Genomic DNA, 25,198 nt, shown 5'->3' with positions numbered 1-25,198 from the left:
AACTTAAACTTTAAATTTCCTTACCTTAGATTTATTTGATTCAGTGTCAAAATACCAAAATTTAACATGACGGACACCAACAGTAACAAAGTAGCTACCATTTTCAGAGAATGACAATGCTGAAACCTGGAAAAAAAAAAAAAGAAAAAACAACATGAAGAAAATTGAAGTCTGACTAATTAAGATCAATTTCAATATTGATCATCGTGGCACAACAAAGGTGACAGATGATTATAGACCACTAATACTTCATCCAATTAATATTGGAAAATCAAAACTTGCCCAAAAATTGATAGCAGAACAGGTAGATATCTAAAGTATATCGCACACTGACATCACATAATTCTTAACTAAACAAGTCCTTATCAACTCCCCTTTACCTGTGACTAGCATGAACACCGAGGTATGAAAGGAAACCCACCTTCGATGAAACTTTGTTGCAGGCCACCTTAGTACCACTCTGCCAAGAAAAGAGGGTGATTTTAAAATGGATCATGGACATAAAAAAGTGGACCCCAAGGAACAATATGAACATCAATTATCTCAAGAAATATGACTGATGATTACTGACTTTAAACAGATTTAAAGTAGAATCACAAGTACCTTCCAGTTCCATATATTTACAATCATGTCGTGCTGGAATCCAACAGATGCCACATATTTCAAATTGGGTGAAAAGGCCTGACAAAAATTTTGATAAAATCACATTAACTATGATTCAGTCATGCATAAACAAACTAGTAAAGTTACCAAATAGTTAAAATAATGTTTTTTAATAGACTGCAGGTGCCATGCTAAAGAACACGAATACATTACTTGGCCTGCCCAGTTAAAACTGGAGTACCAACAAAATCACCAAATGGTGATAATTTTAAGCATTAATAATAATAAAGTAAATTTGTCAGCCGGAATCATTACAATGAGTCTGATTTAAACTGGAGATACATATTTTGCAGTAAAGATGTTCATAAGAATCATATTCTCATTAATTTGGATATATCAACAAAGTTGAAATGGTAAATTGGCCACCGTAATGATTACAAAAGCTGACGTTTCGAGCGTTAGCCCTTCGTCGGAGCAAATAGAGGAATTGTGGGTTGTGTGTGCTTTTAAAGGCAGAAAATGGAGCTACATTATTGGTGGGAGCATGGCAACGAGAAAAACATGAATAAATTAGTGGAATAAAAAGCGTTCGTTGATCCCTGTGGGATTTAGACTGCCGGGTTGAAAGATGAGCTTTTGTTCAAGATTTTTATAGCTTTCCGTGCCACCTAAGTGCAAGGAAAGACCGCAGATTGCCATATGTTGCTTAGAATGATTAGGTAAGTTAAAATGTCCTTTGCTCCGACAAAGGGCTAACGCTCGAAACGTCAGCTTTTGTAATCATTACGGTGGCCAATTTACCATTTCAACTTTGTTGATATATCCAAATTATTTCGTTACTCCCACCGACGCAGCCCAAACAGTTTCTTTCGAAACTATCAGCCTTTATTCATTTATATTCTCATTAAAGTGACCTGTCAAAAAATAACATTCAAAATCACAAAATTACTATTAATTTACAACATTGAAATCACTGATAATCTGAACGAGACACCAATGATATTAAAATAAATATTATTTTAATTATTATTAACCTACCACACATGAAATACCAAATTTGTGTCCTTTTGCCATCTCTGATATCTGAGGATGTGACTGGTCTTCCATATCCCACACACGCACACATGGCATGTGACCACTCTATTCAAGAGAAAATAATAAAAAAAAGGAATTCAAAATTCTTCATTCTGAAAAACACAGCCTTACTTTTTTCTAGTTTCTACAGCAATGCTATTTGAGTGGCTAGAAGTACATCTACCAGTCTAAAGAACGTAACATTGCATCAGAACACCAGCAGCTCTTTAAACAGGAAAACTAATTTATATTTAGTTCTTATTAACTGAGTAGGAGGTCTGTATTGGAGAATCTTGACCGAGGTTGCCAGTACCGACCAAATGCAGTGAGGTCTGTACCAGCGATCAAGGTCAAGATTCTCCCATACAGACTGACCTAGCTCGGTTAATAACATGTTTATTATATGGCTGTGTCTTATATGCCAATTTTTTATATTCTTTGTGCCTTTTTTTTCTAGACCTGTCTAGATGCTGGTCTAGATGGGAAAATCTAGACCGCTTTTGATATTGATTTCAGCCAATCAAATTCTTGAATTCGGTAGTTCCCGGTCCTTGTGAGACACAGCCATATAATAAGTACACTTATTAACTGAATGAGATGGCTGACATAAAATCTTTGGTCCGAGCGTCGTATGGGGCTTTTTCTAAATAGTTGTCCAGTAACAGCACAGGCAAGGTTGTACTGGTCATAATTTTATGATGGTGATATAGGAACAGAAGAACTATATCATTGAATCAAAAGGTTAGCAGGGCTGTCAAAAAGAATTAACCCATTAATGGCCACAGCTTTTGTGAAAAACTGTGTTTTGAAGCTAGTCGAGCAGATTTCGGGTCACTGTTATAGTTTTAAAAGCTCAAACTTACTGAAAACCCATTGACAGCTCGTATACTCTACGGCCTTTTGATCCAAATGCAAAATGGCAGCCTGAAAATCTCGGGCGTGCGCAGAAAGCAAAATTTCGAGATAGTTTTTGGGTTGAAAAGTAATGCCCCACTTACGACTTTTACTTTTCTCTCTTTCTCCTGCCCTTTTTTCCCCCTCTCCTTGCCTGAAGTTTCTCCTCACTTGCTGGAAATTTAGTAGACTTCATTTTGGTGTAGAGATTCTTTAGGAAACTACTCATTATTTTCAAACCACATGCTCAGAAAGGTCGGTGGGTAATGGAACAAGATTTTTGTGCAGATTTTCAGGTCAAAGTTACATGGTTTTTTGGCTATTTCTCCAATCTCCTTCACTCAATTACACTCATTCTGGTATCATTTGTAAGATATTTTCCACCTGTTCAAGTACATGCTCAAAGTCATGCTCCAGGGTTAAAAGTGATGATGTCACAAGGCGTAGAAAGGGTGTGGGTCCACATGGGTGCATACGGGCGCACTGGACGTCAATAGGACTTAGGTTAACACTCAGAAAATACAAATGAGATATTAAACTGAAAGCTTACTTCTCCTGTGGCCAAATATTTTCCATCTCCAGAGAAAGCTACAGAAGTGATTGTCTTCCTGCAAGAGCAAATAATCTAGCTTTTATTTTCACAAGACTGTCAAGAAGTTGTATTATATTACAAAACTTTGCAAGTTCATTATTAAGGGTTTTGATAAATCACATAACTGATGACAAAACTAGGCATAGGGAACTACTGCCACCTGTTCATAACCATGGGAAATGGGAGCTAAAAACTCTATTAAATAAAATTTGTTGACTTCCAATAAATTAAGAATCATATCAAGGCTGTGCTCTAAGGAAAATTGAATGGAGCCCAGTGCTCTAAAACTGTGAAATCCAGGGTTCCCAGCATATGCTTTGCCTAAAAAAACTAAAATTCCTGAGTTGCCCAAGAGTATAAGTAAGGCACCAGGGGCCACCAGGCACTGCTAGACCACAGCCTTGCAAATTCATGGTCAGCTACATATACCTAGTGTGAACGACTTTTACTTACTTAGATGTATTGAGCACAAAACTTTGTTGGTTCTTCCTGGGGTTAAGTAAAACCACCACACATCTATCAAAGAAAAATAAAAGGAATTGCCATCTTTAAACTCAGTGAAAATATACAGCAGGAAATGGTGGATGAACCTGTATTATCCTCGGTGTTCTTCCTTACTTTAAGCACAAAAGGTAACAGAAATTTTCAAACCAGTAGTAAGAGCAATCCATTTATCTGATGAATTTTCAAGAACTCAAGTGATTTTATGTGGTAATAAGAAGTACTACAAGTGGTAAAATTTATGCCATACCTCCTGAAAAGGGGAACACCGTATCTTGGGCAACAGTATGTTTTCTGCTTATGCATGTACTATTAAATTTTTTATTGTTTAACATCATTGTTTATCTCTCTACTGCACAAATTATGTATCATGAATAAGGAGGGTAAGTTTCTTAAGAAACTGTGCTGCTGCATTGGTGGGGGAGTATAACAAGGTAATTTTGGTTTTATCAACTGAGTTGATAATGTAAAATTAGCCACCATAGAGAGATTCAAAGCGAAATGCTCTGATGAAGGGTTAACGCTCAAAACATCAGCTTTGAAACTCTTTACAGTGGCCAATTTACAATATCAACTCAGTTTATAAAACCAAAATTATAAAATTATGCATCATGCTTTCTGTTTCTGTGTGTTAAATTGTAAGTAGTCACACCATTCAAACAAGCATGGAAGTTGAAATACATATGTGTGCTAAATATTTGATGGATGCACAGTATGGTCAATGGAGAAGCAGAGAGAATGAGAAAGAGTTCATAAGACTGGTTTATAATATAATGTCTACATCAAAGGAGGATGGTTAGTTGTAATGACCTCCTGAATTAATAATAATAATAATTTAATATTTATATTGCACAAATTAACATGTGGATATGATCAAATGCGCATCACAACACTTTTTGGGGGACTTTTGCCAGACTGTGTCAGCAGTTTACAAACAATTGAAGGAAACTTATTTGAAGATGCCCCCTCCCCCCCATTTTCCAGTAAACAGGCCAGACCACACCACAGTAATCTCGTGAGTAGGTTCTTTAACGTCCACTGCCTAACCAAATTAACTAATTACTAGATGCATGAGACGGGACCTACGCTTTATTCGTCCTTATCCGAGAAGACTAGAATGTCTATCCATTTCTTGATATTACAGAAAGGTAGCCCATTCTCCTCAGTTATTTTAAGACCTTGAGTGTTGGTCCGGCTGGGCTCGAACCATCAACCTTGACCTCCCACACAACAGTCCAGCGCTCTAACCAATTGAGCTAACCGGGAGGCGGTTCTAAGTAGAAGTGGTCAAGTTTTTTTTCTTTCCTTTCTGAATCAAAACAATCAAAACAGATATTGTAACCAGGGTAATATGAGACTAAGCATCTTTCTCTTTCTTAATATAACAGAGAATTAAACAATTTTAGTAACATCACAGGAGACTGACTTTGTGCCAACTACACTGCACAAATTTTGTGCATGTGCATCAGCTTTGAAACAAACTGTCTACGAAATTTATTAAACCTGTCTGTCAAGCATATCAAATATATGTATTTTGACCCATGATATCTGATTCAAATCGATTAGTTTTGCAAAATGCAAGTTCAAATCACATGTCTAACCTAAGCCTTCAGACTTCTTCTCTAATTTCAAGGAAACTCTTAAGTTACCATGCTGATTTTGAAAGCTGACTTTCGAATTTTCAAGGACAAGGTCATGCTGTCAAATACAAAACAAAACATGCTGCCATTAGGCAAATATTGAATAAACGAACTGTCAAATTTACAAGTAATTTTATTCCAGACTCCATGGGACGATTATCACTTTGAAGAATGATCAACCCCTAAGGATAATAAATCAACGTACCTAGATCATTCAACCAATTGATAGAGCTCGTTTTACTTTGTTTCTGTCATAATATATTCCTAATTCTTCGCGAGCGAGTAATAATTCTAATTACCTTCCCGAAGCAAAACAAAATGCAAATACAGTATGACTCGACAATGATATGAGTATGGTGATGTCTCAACAGCTGTGAAGTGGGCGATAGCAACTGCCCCTCTAGACGCTGCGATCGAAAAGATTAAATTTGACATTGCGGTGCACAAGTGGAACACACTAGGCGAATCGAGACTGTTCCTGAAATCGCTCGAAAATATTACATAGTTGCCCTCAAGTGCGAGCACATACAATAAAGAAATATAACAAATGAATGCAACACAAATAGCGAATAGCTAAGAAACCATAATAACTCCCTACAGGAAGCTTAAAAGAGGCGATTAAATTTTATTCTTCCTAAGGTACTTAACAGAGAGTGCCCCGTTTCTCATGCAATATTCGACGACCCAATTTACAATAACATACAATAAACGCGCAAAAAATAATTTTTTTTGTACTCTTTCAAATCTAGTTAACATGTGCATAATTTTCAGCGGCCGTTATATGTATCAACAAACTACGAGCAATTTCAATCAACACTTTCGATTAGGGCCAATATACAGCTTGAATATTTCATTTTAAATGCAATCGTTGAGCTCGGCATCGACGCCGATTTTCCGAAAAAGACGTGTGAGATCAGCGTTATAGAATTTATGAATTATGAATGCTTCCGACAGAGCAAAGCTTTTTCAGCATTTTATTTCGCATGAAAACAATCGGCGAACATTCGGGTCGCCTTTTTTTCACGTTTTATATTTATCCAGAGGCTATTACCCAACAAGATCACTGAACTAGCAACAACCAAGATCAAAACCCTAATTATTACTCGGAAGAAACTGCCGAGTCGTGATTAAAATTTAACAATAGAACTTCGCCAGAATATTTTGCTAGTGATGACCTTAATATTATTATGACAAGTAATATTTTTGATAGGCATCGTCCATTTATCTTCGTGAGGGAATTTTGCGTAGCTGTAAATTAAAAAGGATTCTTAAGTAAGTTAGTTACATATCGTGTATCTCAAAGCAACAAGTCGTCACGTACAATCTTCTCTCGTGTGACCTCCCAAACTTATTACCACTTTATTGGCGAAATATTTCTTTATTCGATAACTCAAAGAGGATAAAATATTGTCTATCAAATAAACTTAACCACATTATATAAACCCACGCCATTCCTTGAGGCAAAATAAATTTGTATGCTGGCAAAATTCACGACATGAAATGTCTAGATTTAAAACAAGTTTGGCTCACCCGGCCGGATAAGCGACTACTCCAGACAACGGGTCGCACGCTAAAGCTGCGTTCCTGGAGACTGTCAAACCCAGAACCTTAGCTAGAGTTGCCTAGAAGAAAAATCAAATAAAAGAAGCTTAGGATAATCCTGGAGAACTCGGACAGAATGCTTTAATTAATCCGTAAAGTCGCCGAGAAGGATACAAATTAAAATTGGAAGTACACAGTACGTGCCCACTTTTCCTCGAATGAACGGAACAAAAACAACATAAAATACTCACCCGTTCGGTAATAGGACGTAAATCCCTCTGGCTGTTCGCTTTTCGAACTACTAGTCGCCTTGTAGGCGGTGGAATTCGGCCAAGTCTATCTGGATTCATTTCATGTCCTCAAGTCGGCAATGGTGTGTGTACACTGGACGAACGAGGCTTTGTTGTTCGTATGACGGCTGGTGGACGTGATCAATCCTTGTATCATGTCGGAGCACCGACATAGAAGCCAGAAATTAATTTAATGTCACGAGTATAAACCCATTAAAATCGCTGCATTCCGTAACACACAGATAATCCTCTCAGTGCCTTTCCCTCTCGTACTAAAACAACTCGTTACGTATTTCCGATGAGTGTCCGAATGATCAAACGATTCAAAATTATCTCAAGCCCGCCACCGCAAAGTGCGCGAGTGCGCTAGGCCCAGCCTACTCCGACAGTTTTTGATACGAAACATAGGCCCGCAGGGCGTACGAACATTCAAATTAAGCTTTCTTTGCAAAAAACGTGTCACCAAAGCAGATGGGCAGACAGAAAGTTCCCACACTGACTTAATTTTTTTTCTGTAACGCGTATTGATTTTCTCAAACAACGTCTCCTAGATTTTGATATCATTAGAAGCACCACGTCGCCTAAATCTAATTTTAAACAAAATTACGTATGTTTTTATCTAGAAACAGTAGATGTATATATATATTTATTAAAAACTGGATCATTGGATAATGCAGTTCAAGACTTTTTATTGGCTCAGCCATTATGGTATATGAGCCAATATACCATAATCTAATTTCTGTACATTGTTAAATCCGGTTTCTTCTCACAAAATAAAGTCGAGAAGATTCTTGGGGGCGTTTTTTTAATAAAACAATTATTCCACTCTCGCTTGTTGGATATGAGTTGATTATAGCCAACTCGGCGCTACGCGCCTCGTTGGCTATCTATCATCTCATATCCAACGCGCGCTCGTGGAATAATTGTTAAATATCTTATTACCCAAGCGCGAGGGTCGTACTGGGAGAATATCGGCCCGAGGTCTTGACAGTACGGACCGAGGGCAGCGAGGTCCGTACAAAAAATACCGAGGGCCGATATTCTTCCAGTACGGTCCCGAGCAAACTTGTTTAATAAGAGATTTATTATACGACTGAAGTTCAGAAGGACACAAGTGCGGTATCATTCGGGACCATTCGGGACAGTGCCCGGTCCAATACTGAGAGAATATTGACCGGCAATAGAACATTTTGATTGGTTGATTTTAGTTATTGGCCCTCTGACTGCCCGAGTCGTGTAATAAGAATGAAGAAACACCTATCTTTTCTATCAATGTTATCGGAGGAAGGATATGGACAGTTTTAACTTGAACAGAGCCACTGAGTTTGTACGTAACTACCAAAGCGGGTGCTCTCCAATTGGAAAGTGAGCAGCCAAGGTTAACGCTCATGTCCATTTGAACAAGATCTTCGAGAAGTGGGTTAATTCCTTACTTACAAAGATGAGGTATTTATTTTATCGTGGACTGTTGAAAGTAATGAAAAACAAGAGAAAGATTGAGACTCAATATACCTCACATCTGCTTCTGAAGAAAGCCAAACAGGCGCCAAAGTAATTTTTTTTTATATGAGGAGAAACTAGCTTCAGAAACCGTGTAAATTTTATCTCTGCCTTTAATAATCTTATAATTTTGATATATCAACAAAGTTGAAATGATAAATTGGCCACCTTAACGATTACAAAAGCTGACGTTTCGGGCGTTAGCCCTTCGTCGGAGCGTTAGCCCTTCGACGAAGGGCTAACGCTCAAAAGGTCAGCTTTTGTAATCGTTACGGTGGCCAATTTATCATTTCAACTTTGTTGATATATCCAAATTATTTCATTACTCCCACCGACGCAGCCCCAAACAGTTTCTTTTGAAACTATCAGCCTTTATTTATTTTTAAGAATCTTACATACGACACGCGATTGGGAGTGTTTAGGGAAAGATTTAACATATCAAAAACGACCAATCGTTACTCTGAAAGGATTCCTTTTATTACTGACTTTTTTCCCGTAAATAACGGCTGACTCATTAAACATTGTCTATGTAGAAATGCGTATCTTGCGATGGGAACGTGTAGGGGAGTATCTGTGGAAAAAAGTGGGTGACAAAAACTATAAGTTATCCTTGGCGAGCAAACTTGGCGTTTGTATCTTGATACTTCAAGCGATTACAATGCTATTTTAATTTGATAAATAAACAAATAGTAAACAATATGTTACATTTTTTTGTTACTACAACATCAAACTTTCTACTCGACTTTTTTACTCGACTTTTTTACTCTTCACCGCCCTTACTCACACCGTGGCAGCCGTGGCACTGTGGTTTTATCATGAACAAAGCTAAGAAAGTTTGACCATGACTAAAGAAGGCACTCCGGATTTTTAAATAACTTTCCTAACATCGTAACTATCAACATCATCACAAGTTTTTAAATATCAACATCACTTGCTGTTTGACAGCAAATTTAAAGCCAGTTATAACCGAACTTGTGATTACACGAAACTCTAAAAAATTCAAATATGGTAAACAGATAAAACAAAAAAAAATAACAGTCCAGGTAGTTTCCTTAATAAAATGATCCATCCCCTAAATCTTCTCTAACATACTGCACTGTTTAACCCCATTTGACGTCCTGCCACATGTGGCTTTTGAAATGAAACCATCGCCTAAGTTTGATCTATTCTTCGCCATTTGTTTCGGTATCGTAAACTAAAACTATTCGAATGGATGGTTGTATGGATTCAAAGTTGTCTATGATTCATCTCTAGTGCTATTGAACCTCTCAGCCAGCCCAGAAGTTACTTCCACGATGCCAAAGATTCTTGCCGCCTGATTTGAAAAACTATAGTCTTGTTTGTAGAATAATGTCTTTAGATTCTACGAAGTGCTAATGAATCCTGACCTTCTTGCCTCCAAGTCTGATGCGATCTTATTTCATTTTCTTTCATGAAGTTCGCGAACGTGAAAGGCGCGACCGATATCGTGAATCGCTCTACGCGGGTATCTTATACTACACGAATTTGTTACTGGTCTTTACATCTAAATGCCGTGTGAATACTGCTATGGATTTCTTTTTCGTGGTCCTCATTTTTTGCCCATTTTAAAAAGGCCTAACGTCTGAAGGAGTCTGGGATCGGGTTCTGCATTGTTTCTGTTTGTTTGGTTGTTCAATAAACTGGCAGCCTGGGCCGAGTTCTGTTCCTGTGCCTGAGTAGTAGAGTCGTCCCACTCTGGCACGCTATCAGCACGAGTCCCCGAGGACCCGGACGGGGCGAGCCATTCCGGTAAACGTTCCTCTTTGTCTTTCTGGTTGCTTGGAGCCTCCTCTGGAGGGGTAGTATCATTAAGGTATGAAGTAGCAGACATTCTTCCTTTCTCAAAACTAGTATTGGGGGATCCGTAACCCCGTGGACTATGCAAATGTCCTTGGCTTTTCAAAATATTAATAATAGTCGAGATTTGCTCTTCTAGTTGAGTCATTTTCATGTTCATAACTTCGATTTCTCGTCTCACCTCGCCTTTCATTTCGGACAAACTCGACAAAACGTCGGTGCCCGATTCCGGGATTTCGGGACGCGTTCGGACAATGTTCGACGCCATACTTCTTGTTTGTGTCTTCGGGAGGACCATCATGTCGATCTCTGTTTCACTTGTGTTTCCACCGTCCACCTGACTATCGTCAAACTCGTAGTTCTGCGCCAATTCTTCGACCAGACTCAGCTTTCGATTCTGCTTCCTGTGTCGAAATGTGACACTCGTTGGTCTATCCCTTTGTTCCTCGTTGGCTATTTCCAACTTTGGGGTGCGTTTACGAATCTTGAGCTGGAATTTAAATTAAAACAAGTTACATAAAGCAATTTTCACGTAAGTGGTCGAAAGTGAACCGGGATTGCTTTGGTTTTCTTTCACTTCGCTCTGTGATTGGCCCAGAAAACTCGTGCTACTCTCTCAACCAATCAGATGCAAAACTAAAACCAATCACGATTTGGTCGTCCGCGTTTTCCCGCGTTTTAGACAGTTTGGTTGTTTTCACTTTGAGTGCTCATTGGCTCTTAGAGTTATTTTCCTTTCTCCTGATTGGCCCTTGTGATCATTATCATCAATCATCAATTTATTTAACGTGGTCAGAACGCTGAGCTAAAAGCTAGTTTACAGGTACGCCACGAAATAAAAAGAGAATAGGAAATTATAAAGCCTTGTAAAGGTATATAAATTTATATAAATTAAGAATTAAGAACTAGCTAATATTAAAATATAAGAATTTAACAATGTAGTCACCGAGTTGAATATATAAAATGTAATAATTAAAAACACGAAATATAATTAAGGATAGATCCTCACCGCGTCAGAGTCCCGTGAGATCTAATGTTTTTAAGTAATTTTAAGTAAGTAAGTAACTTTGGTTTTGGTTTCACGACACTTCATCGAAGAGCGCTCTAGTTTCCAAATCCTCGATGAAGAATTACGTGGTTGTGTTTATTATTTGCTATACGGTTCTTAAAAAAAAGATTCAGTTTGCAAGTTCTCTAAACCAGCATGGCTACCTTCTACAACTACGATTTTTGAATGATACCTCATTAATAAGGAATACATTCGACCAATATGGCCAGTAGCAACCAGTCAATCAATCAATACACCGAATGCAAATATGGCGTCCGATTTGAATTGCAATTGTTCTGGACCCACTAGCCTCTCACACGTGTGATAATCTTTTTGTGTTTCCACGTGAAGACAATGTTAGTGAGTCCAGAACAATGGCAATTCAAATTGCACGCCATATTTGCATTAGGTGTAAAATCTTTCAATTAGTCTGTCAGTAATGCAGTCAGCCAGGCCAGCGGTCAGTCAGTTACATAGTCTGAAGAGAGGGTGCGAGTGCTTGGTATATTTTGGAGACAATCATTGCTACCATCTTTGATTTTTACAGCAGCGGAAGGCTGGGGAGAGAAAGAAATACTGAGGGGGTGAGTGATAGTCAAAAGGAAGGAGAGGGGAGTGGTATGACATATGAAACCTTTCCCACCCCTCCCCCCTCCATTTTAACTTTGAATCAAACATGGCTGGTCAATTAAACAATCGCAAGCTTGTCAAGTTAACTCGCCCTAATAAGACGCCTGCACTGCAAGCTATAAATGAGTCAAACAATGAATAAATGAATAAATTAATCATTCATTAATTTATTCATTCATTCAGTCGTTCCAACGAGGTTGCAGTCGTTCTCTCTGTCAGTCAGTCATTCGTCCGTTCTTTCGTCAATCATAAAGTCCTTCAACAATTAATTAATGAATCAATCCCTCACTCATTTTTTCAATCGATCCATTGATCGACTAGCCAATAAATGGATTAAACTACCTCTATGGAAGCCGCTGGTATGCTGTTAGATACTTCATACCCTTACCTCATCTCTTAAGTTGTACGACAGCACAAGGTTCTTGGTAAATTTGTTGGCAAAATCTGGATAAAACTCCAGCACCTCGATGAGTGCGTCTCTCTGAATCCAGTGAAGGTCACAGTACGTTAATGCAAACACGTCCACAGCTGACTGACCTACTGTGGGCTCATGACAGATGTTGTCCCCAAACACATCATTCTCACCTTTGAGGAAGAATATAAATACAACATGGTGGTTACACTCTGAGTAGGTTACAACACTCCCTAAAGGAAAACTGATCAGTTCTCGCCTAAACGTGAAATTATCATATTTGAGTAGCACCCAACCTTTTACAGCCGAAGGACGTTGAAAAGACGAAGAGTCGGTTTTGTGCAATAACTAACCGTCAACTTTTAAATTCGATTGCCTTGCACCAGAAATTTTCTGCTGGACTTTAAACTCTTCTCACAGGCTAAAGGTACTTCTTTTCGAGTGCGAAATGAGAATTTAGTAATACATCAGAAGTATTCCCTCTGGTCATTGCACTTCTTTTTAATTCGTTTCTGGAAACACTGGTTCCTTTATAGGGGATGTTCGATAACGGAAGGTAACAAAGTTTTCCTTTCTATTATTTTTACATCCCTACCTAGCAAACCGACAACAGTTTCTCCCTGTTTGACCTCGAGAGATCCGCGCGCGATAAAGTATATCACATCCAAACTTTCTCCATGATGAATGATTCGATCGCCAGGTGCCACGTGCGAGATCCAAAAATTGCGGGCGATCGCTCGTTTGACTCCCGTGCTTGCTTCCAGGAACGCGGGATTGTTCTCGAGGATCATTCGATTGAGATGAACGCAGATGTCTGCTTGGAGATCTTTAGGGCAATACTTTAAGACCTGAGGTTTGACAAGGGTAGACACTTTTAGCTTTTATGTAATTTTCTTATGTCACAGAGCTCATGCATGTTTTTTTAATCAGGCTCAAAGCTTGCGTATGAGACACGTGACTTGCATCTCCGGTAGTCAACCCGGTCTCGGTGTCAAAGTGACAAGGGGTGGATAGGAAGCCATTCATTGACTCACCCCACCCCCCAGGAGCCATACCTTGCCCCATCCGATCTGGAGTGGAACATAATCCTTCCAATAAAACCCAGATAGCTAATATGAATTTTACATATGGCCAATATTTAAAAAAAAAAGAAGATAATTAGGCAATCCTGCCATTGGCATTTGGGGTTGGTTGAAAAATTTTAAATTGAACCCATTTGGAGACAGCAAATGAAGTGTTTGTGACTGTTTACGTTTTACCTTCACTCTCCCCCCATATTTGTACAATGTTTAACGGGACGAAGTTTAAATATGCAGGAGTTATCCTTTGGCGTTCTTAGATCTTCGTGGTTAAGCCGAACCCGTCTTTGTTAAATCCATAACTGCACAGTACGGCATAGGTTTGGCAAAACAATCCATCTAATTTTTTGCATAGGGCATTTAGTTAGGTGCGTAGTCATTCTTATCTTATTCTAGTTTTTATCCTTATATTATGTTATTTAGACACGACCCCATTGATAACAGTGCTCCTGCACTGAAGGGCTATCCTGTATAAATATTCGTTATTATTATTATTATTATTATTATTATTATTACCTCATCTGTGTCGATTCCTTTGTTCATTGCCCACGTGGACATGAAGAAGTCAATCGTCCTGGTCGCGAGATTTGCTGGAAGCTTATACAGTTTACTAAACTGCTTCATGTTGTCGATTATCGAATGGTATTTTGCTGTGTTTTTCTGTGCTTGTTGAAGTATAGCAGAGACTTGGCCGAAAATGAGCGAGAACAAGATTGCTAAAGTGAAGTAAGTCAAAATATTAGTGTTAGGTGTGATTCTGAAACTCATCTCCTTTCGCTTCATTTTGCCATAAAGTACAAAGCCAAATCAGATTTAAAAAAAGGAAACATGGAACACAATGCGCGGCAGGAAAGCGCGGGAAACAGTTTCCATCAAAGACGCGAGTAACATGTAGCCAGGTGTCGCAGTTTTATAGATAACGTGGCATAGGTTTGAAGTCAGGAAAGGAGGAAAGATGGAGTCATTACTCTATATCTATCCACCTTTCAAACCATATGAATAGATAATGGTTATTCTCCTGCCTTATCACCGGTCTTTCCATTTGTATTGACGGAGTAAATCTTTCAATTGTTGTATAGGGCGCATTTCGATCCAGGGTCACAAGACCAAAAGAAAACTAATCTGTCAAACTTAAATCAAAACAAAGAAAAATGTAGTGCGGAAATTTCAGTTGGAGCATAGAAACTTTCCAAGGCGCGGGAAAATGCAAGTTCCCAAGTCGCATCTGATTAGTTGACAGTGTGGCGCGTGGTTTCTTTGACCAATCACAAAGCGAGGTAAAGCAAAGCGAGTTACTTTCGACACTCAAACATACGATTACACTCACCTCCCAGCAACATTGTGATAGATGCAAACAGCTTTTCAGCGGTTGTATTAGGCGATATGTTTCCAAACCCGATCGTTGTTAAGCTTGTCAGCGTATAATACAGAGCAGAGACATATTTGGCGGCATAGGTGGGGCCCGTCTCCGGATCTACTTCATTCGTTTCGTTCCTCATTTTGTAAGGAGTCCCTATCTGGTTCCCTAAGATATACAGCCAACCGTACTTGTCATAGTTATCGTATTTTGTGGCGATTAAGTAGAAAAGACAGGCAAACCAGTGTGCCACGAGACAGAATGACAGCATCAGGAGAAAGAACGTAGACGCACCATACTCCAGGTATTTGTCAATTTTCCTTGCTACTCGCCCCAGTCTTAACAAGCGAAATACTTTCAGGAATCCCAGTAAAGTTGTCATGCTCTACAAAGGAGGAAAAAATTGTTAGTTATGACATAAACTTTCGCTAGTTCTTACAGTTCTCATTTTATATATTTATATAATTATTAAGGGAGCTTCCTCGAAAACGATAACCTCTGACATTTCCTTTTACGTATTTTTTGTACATAATCCATGTTTAAGAAAGATTTGTTCAAATACCACTCGTTTTACCGCCCTTTTGTGGTTTTGCGGCCGAGAACTGCGGGCTTCGGTACTTTTTTTTTTTTTTTTTTCCTGTAGCGACCATCTTGGTTTTTGTTATGTTTTGAGCTCGAAATAAATTATATTATTTGACAGCTTCTTCCTGCTTATTCAACTGTTCTCGTACTGAGAACAATTAACATCATGATTCGATCTAGAAATAACTTCAATACCAGCCTGAGAGCGTATGACTACAATTGCAGTTAAAAGATGTAAGCTTCCTGGTCAATATACCATCTTATGGCTTTATCGAGAAGATGTATAGTTATACTGTACTAAAACAAGTGAAACATAAAAAAAAAATTAAAAGTAAAGCCCTTGAACCATATAACACGAAAGTGAATTGCAAAAATGATAACGTGAGGTATCGTGAAAATCCTCAAATCTAAGAGATTTTCGAAATTGCAACAATACCCCTGGTGTGAAAGATGATTAAAATTGTGTAATGTGGGAGTATGATCAAACGCGATGATGTATGAAAATGACTGATAATGTAACACTGTGGTAATGTATGATAACGTATGATGATTTCTTTTAGAAATTATGCCCGAGGTGTGAAAGATGATTGATTATGCGTAATTGAATAGTAAGTTTGAGCATGACAATGATTGACAACCTAAGAAAGCAGTAATGTATGATAAAGTATGATGACATTTTTCATGATTTATGAAAGTAAGCTAAATTAGGTATCAATAGCGAGGAAAAACTTGATGCTAATCGTACAAAGTGAAACTTACCGCGTTACTATTCGTTACGTAAGCGAGTATCCCATATGGCAGCGAAGAAACCAAGTCCAGAAAAAACCAACAACGAATGTAATTCATACGAATCATCTTAAGATCGTCAATAACTTCGCCATCTTTTCCAACATAAGTCGTGTGGAAATTCAAGGCAATATCGGCTAAGAACATCAAATCAACGAGCAGGTCCAAGACAGAGACGGCGTCATGCTCGAATTCGAAGCAGACGAGGAACGGCACGGAGATCGTGGTGTAAAGCGTCAGGAAGAGTATCACCCAGTCCCAGGTTGTTTTGAACGTGGTGTAATGAAGAATCACCCGCGGTGGCCTATGGGGCACGTCGAGTTTGTAATCTGGCAACACATCATCATTCAGCGACATAAGCTGAAATTCACAACGAGAACGAGTTTCAAATTTTGTACGCGTTTTAATTCGCATTTTTTTGCTTTCTGTGGGAATAGATTTTGCAATCCAAGGCGACTGAAAATTCTGCTGTAAAAATGAGTTTTTTCTTGCGTAAATTAAACAGAGGTCAAAGAAAGTCACTAATTAATAGAGTTTTGGAACATCTGCTTCTTGATGCGACACCTAATCAAAATGCAAAAGTTTTCAACATGAACTGAGATCAGAATATCCAAACGTTTATTTAATTTGTATCTCCTGTAGGGCTGAATATTTGCATGTAGTTTAAAATATACGATTCCATTTATGGCTTCTGACTGGTTTAAGACAGCAGTAGTGCGCGCTTAACACATCATTCTTCGATCACAACGAAACGGTTTTCATCTTTCATGTTTTTGCTGTAACACGTGAAGGAAAGCACAACTTAAAAAGTTGCATTTAGGTCTCGTATTAGAAATATCTGCCACGATATACTCGTTGTGGATAAGAAATTTTTCAATCGTTATAAAATTTAAGTCCCTATACCGAGGCGAAAATGTTACGGATAAATTGAGAAGGAAATGTGTTATTCCGCGGGCAAAGATCAAAGCGGTTTTGTTTCAGTAAAAAACGGCGCTAACAATGTGTTATTCTAACTCACCGTCGACTCCTTTCGCCGTCGACAAATTGTCGCGTTTTCTTCAGGTTTTACAGACATTTTGATGAATTGTTTATAAACCGTAAACATTAACTGGTAGGATGCTATCAAAACAACACAGATTCTGTTTTGCTCGGTTTTGAATGGTAGAAAAAGAAATCCGTAGGCTTTGCCTTCAACAGCAATTAGGAACTTGCACTTTATCCAAATGATTGGGCAGCACTGTTTTCTTTTTTAGTTAACAAAGGAAGTCAACTATTTTCAAATTCAAAATTCTTTTCGCCTTGCATCAACGTATAATCACGAGGAATCACTTATTTAAACACACACACCCCTAGAGTTAAATGCATCCGCAAACAGTTGCTTCGTGAATGAAAAAACTGTTTCAATTGGCAAGCAGTCTGCGCACGAATTGCATTGAAAAAAAAAATAACTTCAAAACTGAACTGAAATTGTTCAAGTGTACCAAAACTTAGCCCTTCCGTAATGTTACAGCTTAATTTTTTAGCCGAGTGAAACATAACCATGGTTTTATGTTGAAATAATTCAGAGTACTTGGATGACAGCTGCATTTGTTAGTAAAAGAGTGTTTAATAGCGTTTGCTACTATAGCCTTTCGGGCTGCGAAAACTGATAGAACAATAGGCGGATTCATGCTGACGTCATTGTTTACATATGTGCTCATTTGCATACGGCTTTGCGTAAAGAAGGAAGCATGTTAGATACAAATTGACCTCAGGCAGCTAAAGAGCTAGAAAACCTTAGTACATGGTGAAATTTTTTAGCTCTTTGGGTGTAATATTCAAGGAGAAATAGTCCATCAAAAGCTGCAAAATTTCTGGGTGGCAAAAGCGCTAATGAGCTCATACATTCTATGTAAAATTTTGAGTTTTTAAACCCGTGTTGCACAAAAAGTATTCAATGCATCAGGCTCGTATTCATTGGCCAAGTTAATCGTACTTTGACCTTTCGATATTCAGAACTGATTTACTTTTAGCTCCATCAGAAACTGAATTGCTTTTGCTAATGAGGCAAATATTGTAAACAAGGATTCCCCTATAGTAATGACTATAATAAGGCAACAGTAATAATAATAATAATAATAATAGTAATAATAATAATAACAATAATATTAATACTGATAATAATAATAATAATAATAATGACGATAATGATAAAAAATTATACGACCTTTTGTCTGGTTTATAAACATTTTTTTCTTGAAATCCTCCCTCATCTACGACCGTTATCAATTTCTTTTCACGCGTTCTACTTTCTTTTCGTCTCCGGTAAGGAAACTTACTGAGAAGGAGCATTCTTGCCTTCCCTTTGTTCTTGTGAGAGTTTATGCGATTAGTAAATAAAATGATAAACGATTTTACTCACACTGTTGATTTGCTGAGCGTTCCGTTGAGTTGTAGTTTTCTGTTTGAACGCGACAAGAACTGATTTATGCCGCGTGAGAGTTTTGTTGAGTCGTGCCCATCCCTTGGGGCCTCCGTTGTCTAGAGAAAAGCATGTGAAGGTATAAACAGTAAGCCTGGACACGAGTCTTTGAATAGCATGTAAATCTTGTTTTTTTTTAGCCTTTATCAAAAATAAAGTCAATCAGTCAATCATCTTATCCAAAAAGTGGATTATGTTTATATTTTTCTAAACCCTTACTACTAATTCAAATATAACCTTTTAAAAGATAAAGATTTTGTTCAATAAGGATAAACCATTTCAAGTTGTTTGAATTGGTTGGATATTTCCATGTTCTATTGGGCCGGAAAAATCCGATATAGGTTGAAAAGCTCATTCTTTTCCAACTGACTGAAACCAGAAAAGCATGAGCTCATTGAAGTCGAGCGCGGGTTTCAGCGACTGGCCGTTACGCTCCCTGTTAACAACAACAAAATGGCAGGTTGTTTGTGTTTATTTTTTTCGATACACTGGAGACGGAAGAAGAAGATGAATTTCTAAGGGTGCAAGTCGGAATCGAGTCACAAGATGGTAATTGCCTGCTCTACTGTAATCCTTTAACTTTTAAACGCAGGGAAGCCTAGTGCTGAATACTCATCCTCGGTACTTCGGATGAATCGAGTTTGAGTACTCGTGACAGTTCGGATAAAAACGAAAAATTCAACGTTGACAAAGGAATTGGTCTCTTGCGCTGTTTCTCAAACAGATACTTTTGTATTTAAAGCGTTAATGAAAACTCACAGTTCTTTTCTAAGGTTGAACTACATGTTTCCAGAAGTTTCCAAGTTTGTTCTAAAGATATCGCATGGAAGTGGTGGTAAAAAGTGGAATTCAAAAGCAATCCAGCAAATATATTTCAAATCTTATTTATCCAAAGTTCTTTAACATTTTTCATTTCTGATTCTTGGAAAGTGTATGATTTTGGACAATTTTGTTTTAATAGTTTAAACATAGACGAGAGTAAATGTATTAATATAGACTCAATCCAGAAGATTGAGCGCCACAGAGGTTTAATTCACCCAATACAAACAAAGCTATGCCAATTTAATCAAGTTGATGACATCAAACATCCGCGTACATGCGTTGTAGAGCGAATGTGATTTTGCGATTCGCGCTTGACTCAACAGAAATATGATACTTTTCGCGGCACAAAGCTGTTCTGAAGGTAAATGCACTCATGAAAGAGTTGACTCAAGGAATCAGTTGTAGAGGTTCCCGTTGATGGGCTCCTGCTCCTGTTTAGCTCACAATGAGAGTGGGGAAGGTTAGCTTTTACCTGTGCCCACAATAGGATCTTTAAACTCCGTGATGTCTTTCAGCGTCACAAGGAACAACATCACTTCGCCCTTCTCGTTTTTGATTGGTCCAAGGTGGAACAAAACCCACATTGGTGTACCTAAAAGAACAAATGAGAGGTATGGAATTTTCTAACTATCCAAAATTTATTTTTTTCGAAGGTGTCGCTCATACTTATCTACACGATTTGGTATTCTTAATTTCAAATTGGTCAGCTGTTATAACATATCATCTTACCGTCTTTTTTATATGCAATGAACTCTTTTTGAATAGCCGCCTTCGCCTGCAAAGCGTTATGGAGCTCTCTTATTGTCTCGGGGTCTGTCTGTTGACCAAACAGGAAGTTGCAGTCGCAGTTTTTCTTCATCACATCTGCTCGCGTGTATCCCGTGAACTTGCAAAACCCATCGCTCGAGTAAACAATGGGATTTTCTAGAATCTGAGCGTTCCCCAGTACGAATAACGAGTCTGCAATCAAAATATAGTATATATGTGATGCATTTATCCATTACTTCATAAACGGATGAACTAGAACAACTACCTTATTTTTTTGTTTACAAAATAAGCTGAGTTTTTTTAGCGTTTTAATTGGTTCTTACTTTTGATCAATTGGACGACAGACGCGTAGATGACGTCACCATCTACGTTTTTCTACCTCATTATGTAAAACAAATAGATTCTATGTTGCCGGCCGCGGGTCTGCTTAGTTATAGAACACGGAAGACGTTAAAATGTAGCAAGAGCATCGGTAACGCTTTCAGCTGCGCCTCGTGCGTCACTCTTTTGTTCTATCCATATTTGGGCAGTTTCTGTGTTCTGGTACTGAACAGACCTACGGTAACATGGAATTTATTTCTTGAGCTTTTAGCTGAAGGTCTGCTCTCCCAAAAATATTCACTGCTTGGAATAGATACTGAGATACAGAGAAGTGGAGTACTTTGATTTTAGACTTCTGACAGAAACGCAATTTCGGGTTTTACATTCTGGTAACAGCACATAAAATATGAAAAAGCTCTAGCTATTGACTGACGGGAATATAAAGAAGCTTTTTGTTTATTTTCATTGAAAAAAAAAAACAAAAAAAAACAAGCTAGTTATCTTTACAACGTGATAAAAACTTCCTTTCCAGCAATTTCCAAGCGGGCGTCACACGTTCGACGAACACAAGTTTTAAGTTCCTACTTCTTTTCATAATTTCCTGTTTGTAAAAAACGCGACAAACGAGGAAGAATTAGAAAAAAGTCGGATAAGAAAACCTTATTCAACGGGGTCTGACAGCCTCGCCGAAATTGATCTTTCCACGAGAAAAAAGAAAAAAGTTGTATACTGCTTTATCCAAATTAATGTTGTCCTTTTAAAACCTTTGTTTTGTGTGGATAAACTATGTTCCGCATTACAAAGGATTACTAAAATATATTTCTTTTTCACAAAAAACAGTGTTCGCTATTTTTATGTTCATAGTCTCCGTATGTGACAAAAACTTCCCGTTAATTGATAGTGTTTAGCTGGCTTAATTTTCAGTCAGGAAACGATGAGATGTCTTACATAACGAAAACTTCCAACACTGTCTTCGAAGGTGCTGGAACCTTCCACGTTTTTTCAAGAATTTTTTGAAAATGGCTCGCAAAATACCACATGCAGCGCCCTGCGAAATAGCTGAATTACTGAACTTTCAAAATAATGCGGATAGCCGGATTATCCATTAGTACTAATGAAAAGAAATTTATTGCGATTTGAAATTGCAGAAAATGATGAGAAAGAAATTCTGAAAACAAAAACCTCCATTCAAAAAGTTGACACGAGTAACCTGGGGTTTATCTTCAGTAGTTTCGTGACTGGCTAATTGCACCAATTCTCGAATGAAAAGGATTTCAAAATATGAATATCAAATTTGGTTACATCGAAAAGCTTCACTAACTAATACTTCACTTTGAATCCCTCCATAATCTACGAAATCGTGTGTATATTTTCGGTGAAATCGAACGAGTCCGGCAATGAATTCTAACCTAATCACCATTATCATTCCCTGTTTCATAATCAGGACTTTAATTATTACACAACAGAAAGCACGAATGCAGTCTAAATGGACAACAACTTATTTATATTCACAGACAATTCCAAAGGTATTTTAACCAGAAAAACACAAGATTTACCTGCCTAAATTTAGCGATAGGCAAAAAGAAATCTAAGAGTGTATCGCAGTCATTAAATTTAAAGACAAAAGTCTTGTAGAATAGTAATGTAAACATTAAAATGACAAAAACAATCATGTTCACGATTAATTTAAAGAGGGAAATTTTTGTCACTGTTGAATATTTTCGTATTATTCCCTACAGGATTATCCGAGGGTTTAGATTTAGCGAATTTTAAAGCTGCCGCCAGTATGTCGAAACAAATTTTCTTTGTCAAAGTCAGGACTCTTAGCTTGAGGGTCCTTTCTGATAGTGTGTGAAGCTTTGTTTTGGCTAATCCATTTTGTTTTCTGATAGCATATCACCGCAAAACAATCAAAGAGTCAAACAAACCCAAACTTGATATCTCATCATATCAACAAGATTTTCAAACTTAAATAAAATCACAACAAAGGTCACATGTATGTTCACACAACGACCATTCTCAAAGATTCAATGTGCCGAGGACTGCAAATTTAGAATCAGATATGAATTTCGACGCACGATTCTTGAAGTTTTAGTTGTAATATCTATCGTAATAATGTTTTCTTATTGTACAGGCCTGTTTAGCATTTTTTACAATAAAGCAATACTTACGTAGTCCATTTGAACGGCGAACAACATTTTCTAGAAAAGTATTCTGAGGAACTACAAGACCTCTCCGTCCAACTGGCATCTCGTCCCTGAAAACACATTCATTCAGCGATTGGAAAAACCACTGGTTCGGTTATTCTAAATTGAAGTTATCATGAATGCAAATTGTGAAATATCCACATGAATATTCAAGTGCAAATATTGCCTATCTAGAGAGTATGGAGTTTAAACTCCTGTTGTTCTAATGTCGCATTGTTGACACGTGATCAATTGGAAGCCTCCTACACCTGTTTTCCAAAACAATACGTACATACATGGAAAGTAAATATTGAGCCTTCCAACGCTGTGAAAACGGTAGAAAATACATCGTACAGCCTTGATGAATTGGATTAAAAATAATGAGGTCTTTCATGAATGGCTTCAAAGGCTTTGGCCGAGAAATTTGTCGGACGCTCTAAAAGGTCTGCGTTGATCTCTATCAGACGAAGAACGTTTTGGTTAGGGAATTTCACGAACTGAAATCTTGACTAAAACTCGTCTTTTTTTCAAAAGTGAGGGCCGTGTTTGTCACTTTCTCACGAAAACGATTTTTTGTTACGAGCTTGATCTAAAACTGAAGTAAATAAACGAAGACATTGATGCTTACATGTTTAAGCTTCTTGATTTGGAAGTGTCGGAGAACGGTGCCTTTAACACGCGCTTCTTGTCGTGTGGGAATAGACGGCTTTTTCACCCCTTAATTTTTGACTATTTGCTTTTATTATCTACACTGGGATAAATTACCATAACAACAATAGTTCGACCACTCAGAAATGAGCGTTTGACGAAAATGACATTTGGTTAGCGGTAGTACCGCCTAATAGAGATACGTCAATTTCCTCTTGACAAAGACTTTATCGTAAACACATGAAATATTTAATAGTATATCTCGATGTGAAAGGCACGACATATTCGTTAGTGGAGAGTTTTACAAATTGCGGAGAAGAGAGACAAAAACGCTATGAGGAAAATACAACTTTAAGGAATTAATCTGATTCGGTGCAGACAACTGTCATCCAGCTCAGTTGATTTACAATTGTCAAAAATCATCGAAAAACACAACCGGCCAAAAATGTCTGAAATAAATACTAAAAAAATCGTGTCAGTAATTGACTAACGTGGATAACTAAAAAAATGCCTTCTTTCGAGATATACCTAGGACATAGATTATTTGTTTCTGTATTGCTACAAAATGAAATAATGACAGAGGTTTAGAAAAAGATGCTCTCCGGGTGTTCTAATAACCTTCACCAAAAAAAATAATTTTTCACACTTTGTGGTGTAGTGTTACTACGGTGATGAAAAGTAATCATAGGTCGTTACAATTAAAAGGTTTTAGATCGAACTAATTTATGTGAAAAAAAAACATTATAAAAATCCCTCTACATAAAATTAATAACTAACCCCAACTTTCTCCGATTCGATGTCTGCCAGTTTTTTCGCTAAAACGCTTGTCTCATTTCGTAATGATTGAGAAATATGGAAATATTCCCTTCGTTTATTTAAGCACACCACAGGGAACATATGTTTAGTGAATGGCGCCTCGAAAATGAAAATGAGGTTACTATGTGTTTTGGCGTTTTCATCCCAGTCAGGCACCCTTAGAGAACTCGTGCATTTTGGGTAATTCTGGCGTTACGAAGTTCAGACAATTCAATCATGATAATTCGCTTTAATAAAACGTTACATTAAGTACAATGAAAATATTTTAACAAAAAGCAGTTTGGTTACGTAATTGAGGCTACTCGTAAAAGATGGTTGAGGATTTTTCTGTTGGGTAATTTCGCACAGCAAGACAACTGACGAATTCCCTGAGGCTCTTTGTTTATTTATTCCAATTCTCTTCAATTTAGCCGATCTTCTGAAGTTCTATTCATTAGGACTTTCTGGGAAGAGTTCTCCCAGCTTGACATGCCCTTTGTCGAAGGAAATTAGCCTAAAACATTTATACCGTCCACAAAAAACCCAACCCTACTGTTACTCGCGTATATACGCATTGCGGACCACAGAGCCGAAACATTACTCTACGACAGATTTCTGTTAGACAGAAAGTTGCCTCCACCAAAAAAAAAAAAAATTCTTTTTCTCTACATATCCTGCAATAAATTCTATCAAATTTATGGGTGGAATTCGAAAGATAACGTTACTAAAATTTTAATACACGTTTTATTCGACGTTGTCCCAATGTATCTTTAAACTTTGATCTTGCAACAGCGCTCATAACCCGAATTGCTGACTTTCGAGACTTTTAAAACATTTTTTAAGCACTTT

General features: G+C 37.7%; 2 protein-coding genes across 16 annotated transcripts in view; both read right to left on the bottom strand.

Moving 5' to 3' along the window:
• The window catches only part of LOC111324975 (WD repeat-containing protein 62), a 34,775-nt gene extending 27,371 nt beyond the window's left edge, over nt 1-7,404 (bottom strand). For all 6 annotated transcript variants that reach the window (XM_088762926.1, XM_088762930.1, XM_088762925.1 and 3 more), the window contains exons 1-8: nt 7,098-7,404; nt 6,835-6,926; nt 3,617-3,679; nt 3,122-3,179; nt 1,642-1,743; nt 604-681; nt 422-460; nt 25-126 (exon numbers count right to left, since the gene is read on the bottom strand). In XM_088762926.1, the coding sequence (XP_088619052.1) occupies nt 25-126; nt 422-460; nt 604-681; nt 1,642-1,743; nt 3,122-3,179; nt 3,617-3,679; nt 6,835-6,926; nt 7,098-7,196 (633 nt within the window). In that variant the 5' untranslated portion in view covers nt 7,197-7,404. The remainder of the gene's footprint in view (nt 1-24; nt 127-421; nt 461-603; nt 682-1,641; nt 1,744-3,121; nt 3,180-3,616; nt 3,680-6,834; nt 6,927-7,097) is intronic.
• Nucleotides 7,405-9,091: 1,687 nt separating this feature from the next.
• LOC111324976 (voltage-gated delayed rectifier potassium channel KCNH5) overlaps nt 9,092-25,198 on the bottom strand; it is a 30,881-nt gene continuing 14,774 nt past the window's right edge. For 9 of the 10 annotated variants that reach the window (XM_022928645.2, XM_088763457.1, XM_022928653.2 and 6 more), the window contains 10 exons: nt 22,892-22,977; nt 20,361-20,591; nt 20,104-20,223; nt 18,750-18,868; nt 16,322-16,708; nt 14,951-15,365; nt 14,140-14,339; nt 13,140-13,392; nt 12,521-12,717; nt 9,092-10,944 (listed from right to left, as the gene is read on the bottom strand). In XM_022928645.2, the coding sequence (XP_022784380.2) occupies nt 10,207-10,944; nt 12,521-12,717; nt 13,140-13,392; nt 14,140-14,339; nt 14,951-15,365; nt 16,322-16,708; nt 18,750-18,868; nt 20,104-20,223; nt 20,361-20,591; nt 22,892-22,970 (2,739 nt within the window). In that variant the 5' untranslated portion in view covers nt 22,971-22,977 and the 3' untranslated portion in view covers nt 9,092-10,206. Of the gene's footprint in view, nt 10,945-12,520; nt 12,718-13,139; nt 13,393-14,139; nt 14,340-14,950; nt 15,366-16,321; nt 16,709-18,749; nt 18,869-20,103; nt 20,224-20,360; nt 20,592-22,891; nt 22,978-23,534; nt 24,883-25,198 lie in introns of those variants that run through there. The other variant, XM_022928644.2, reaches the window with a different exon arrangement.

The sequence above is a fragment of the Stylophora pistillata genome, chromosome 6 (assembly GCF_964205215.1).
Source record: "Stylophora pistillata chromosome 6, jaStyPist1.2, whole genome shotgun sequence".
NCBI lineage: Eukaryota > Metazoa > Cnidaria > Anthozoa > Scleractinia > Pocilloporidae > Stylophora > Stylophora pistillata.
The sequence above is the reverse complement of the archived record's forward strand: the minus strand, read 5'-3'. Positions and strand labels throughout refer to the sequence as shown.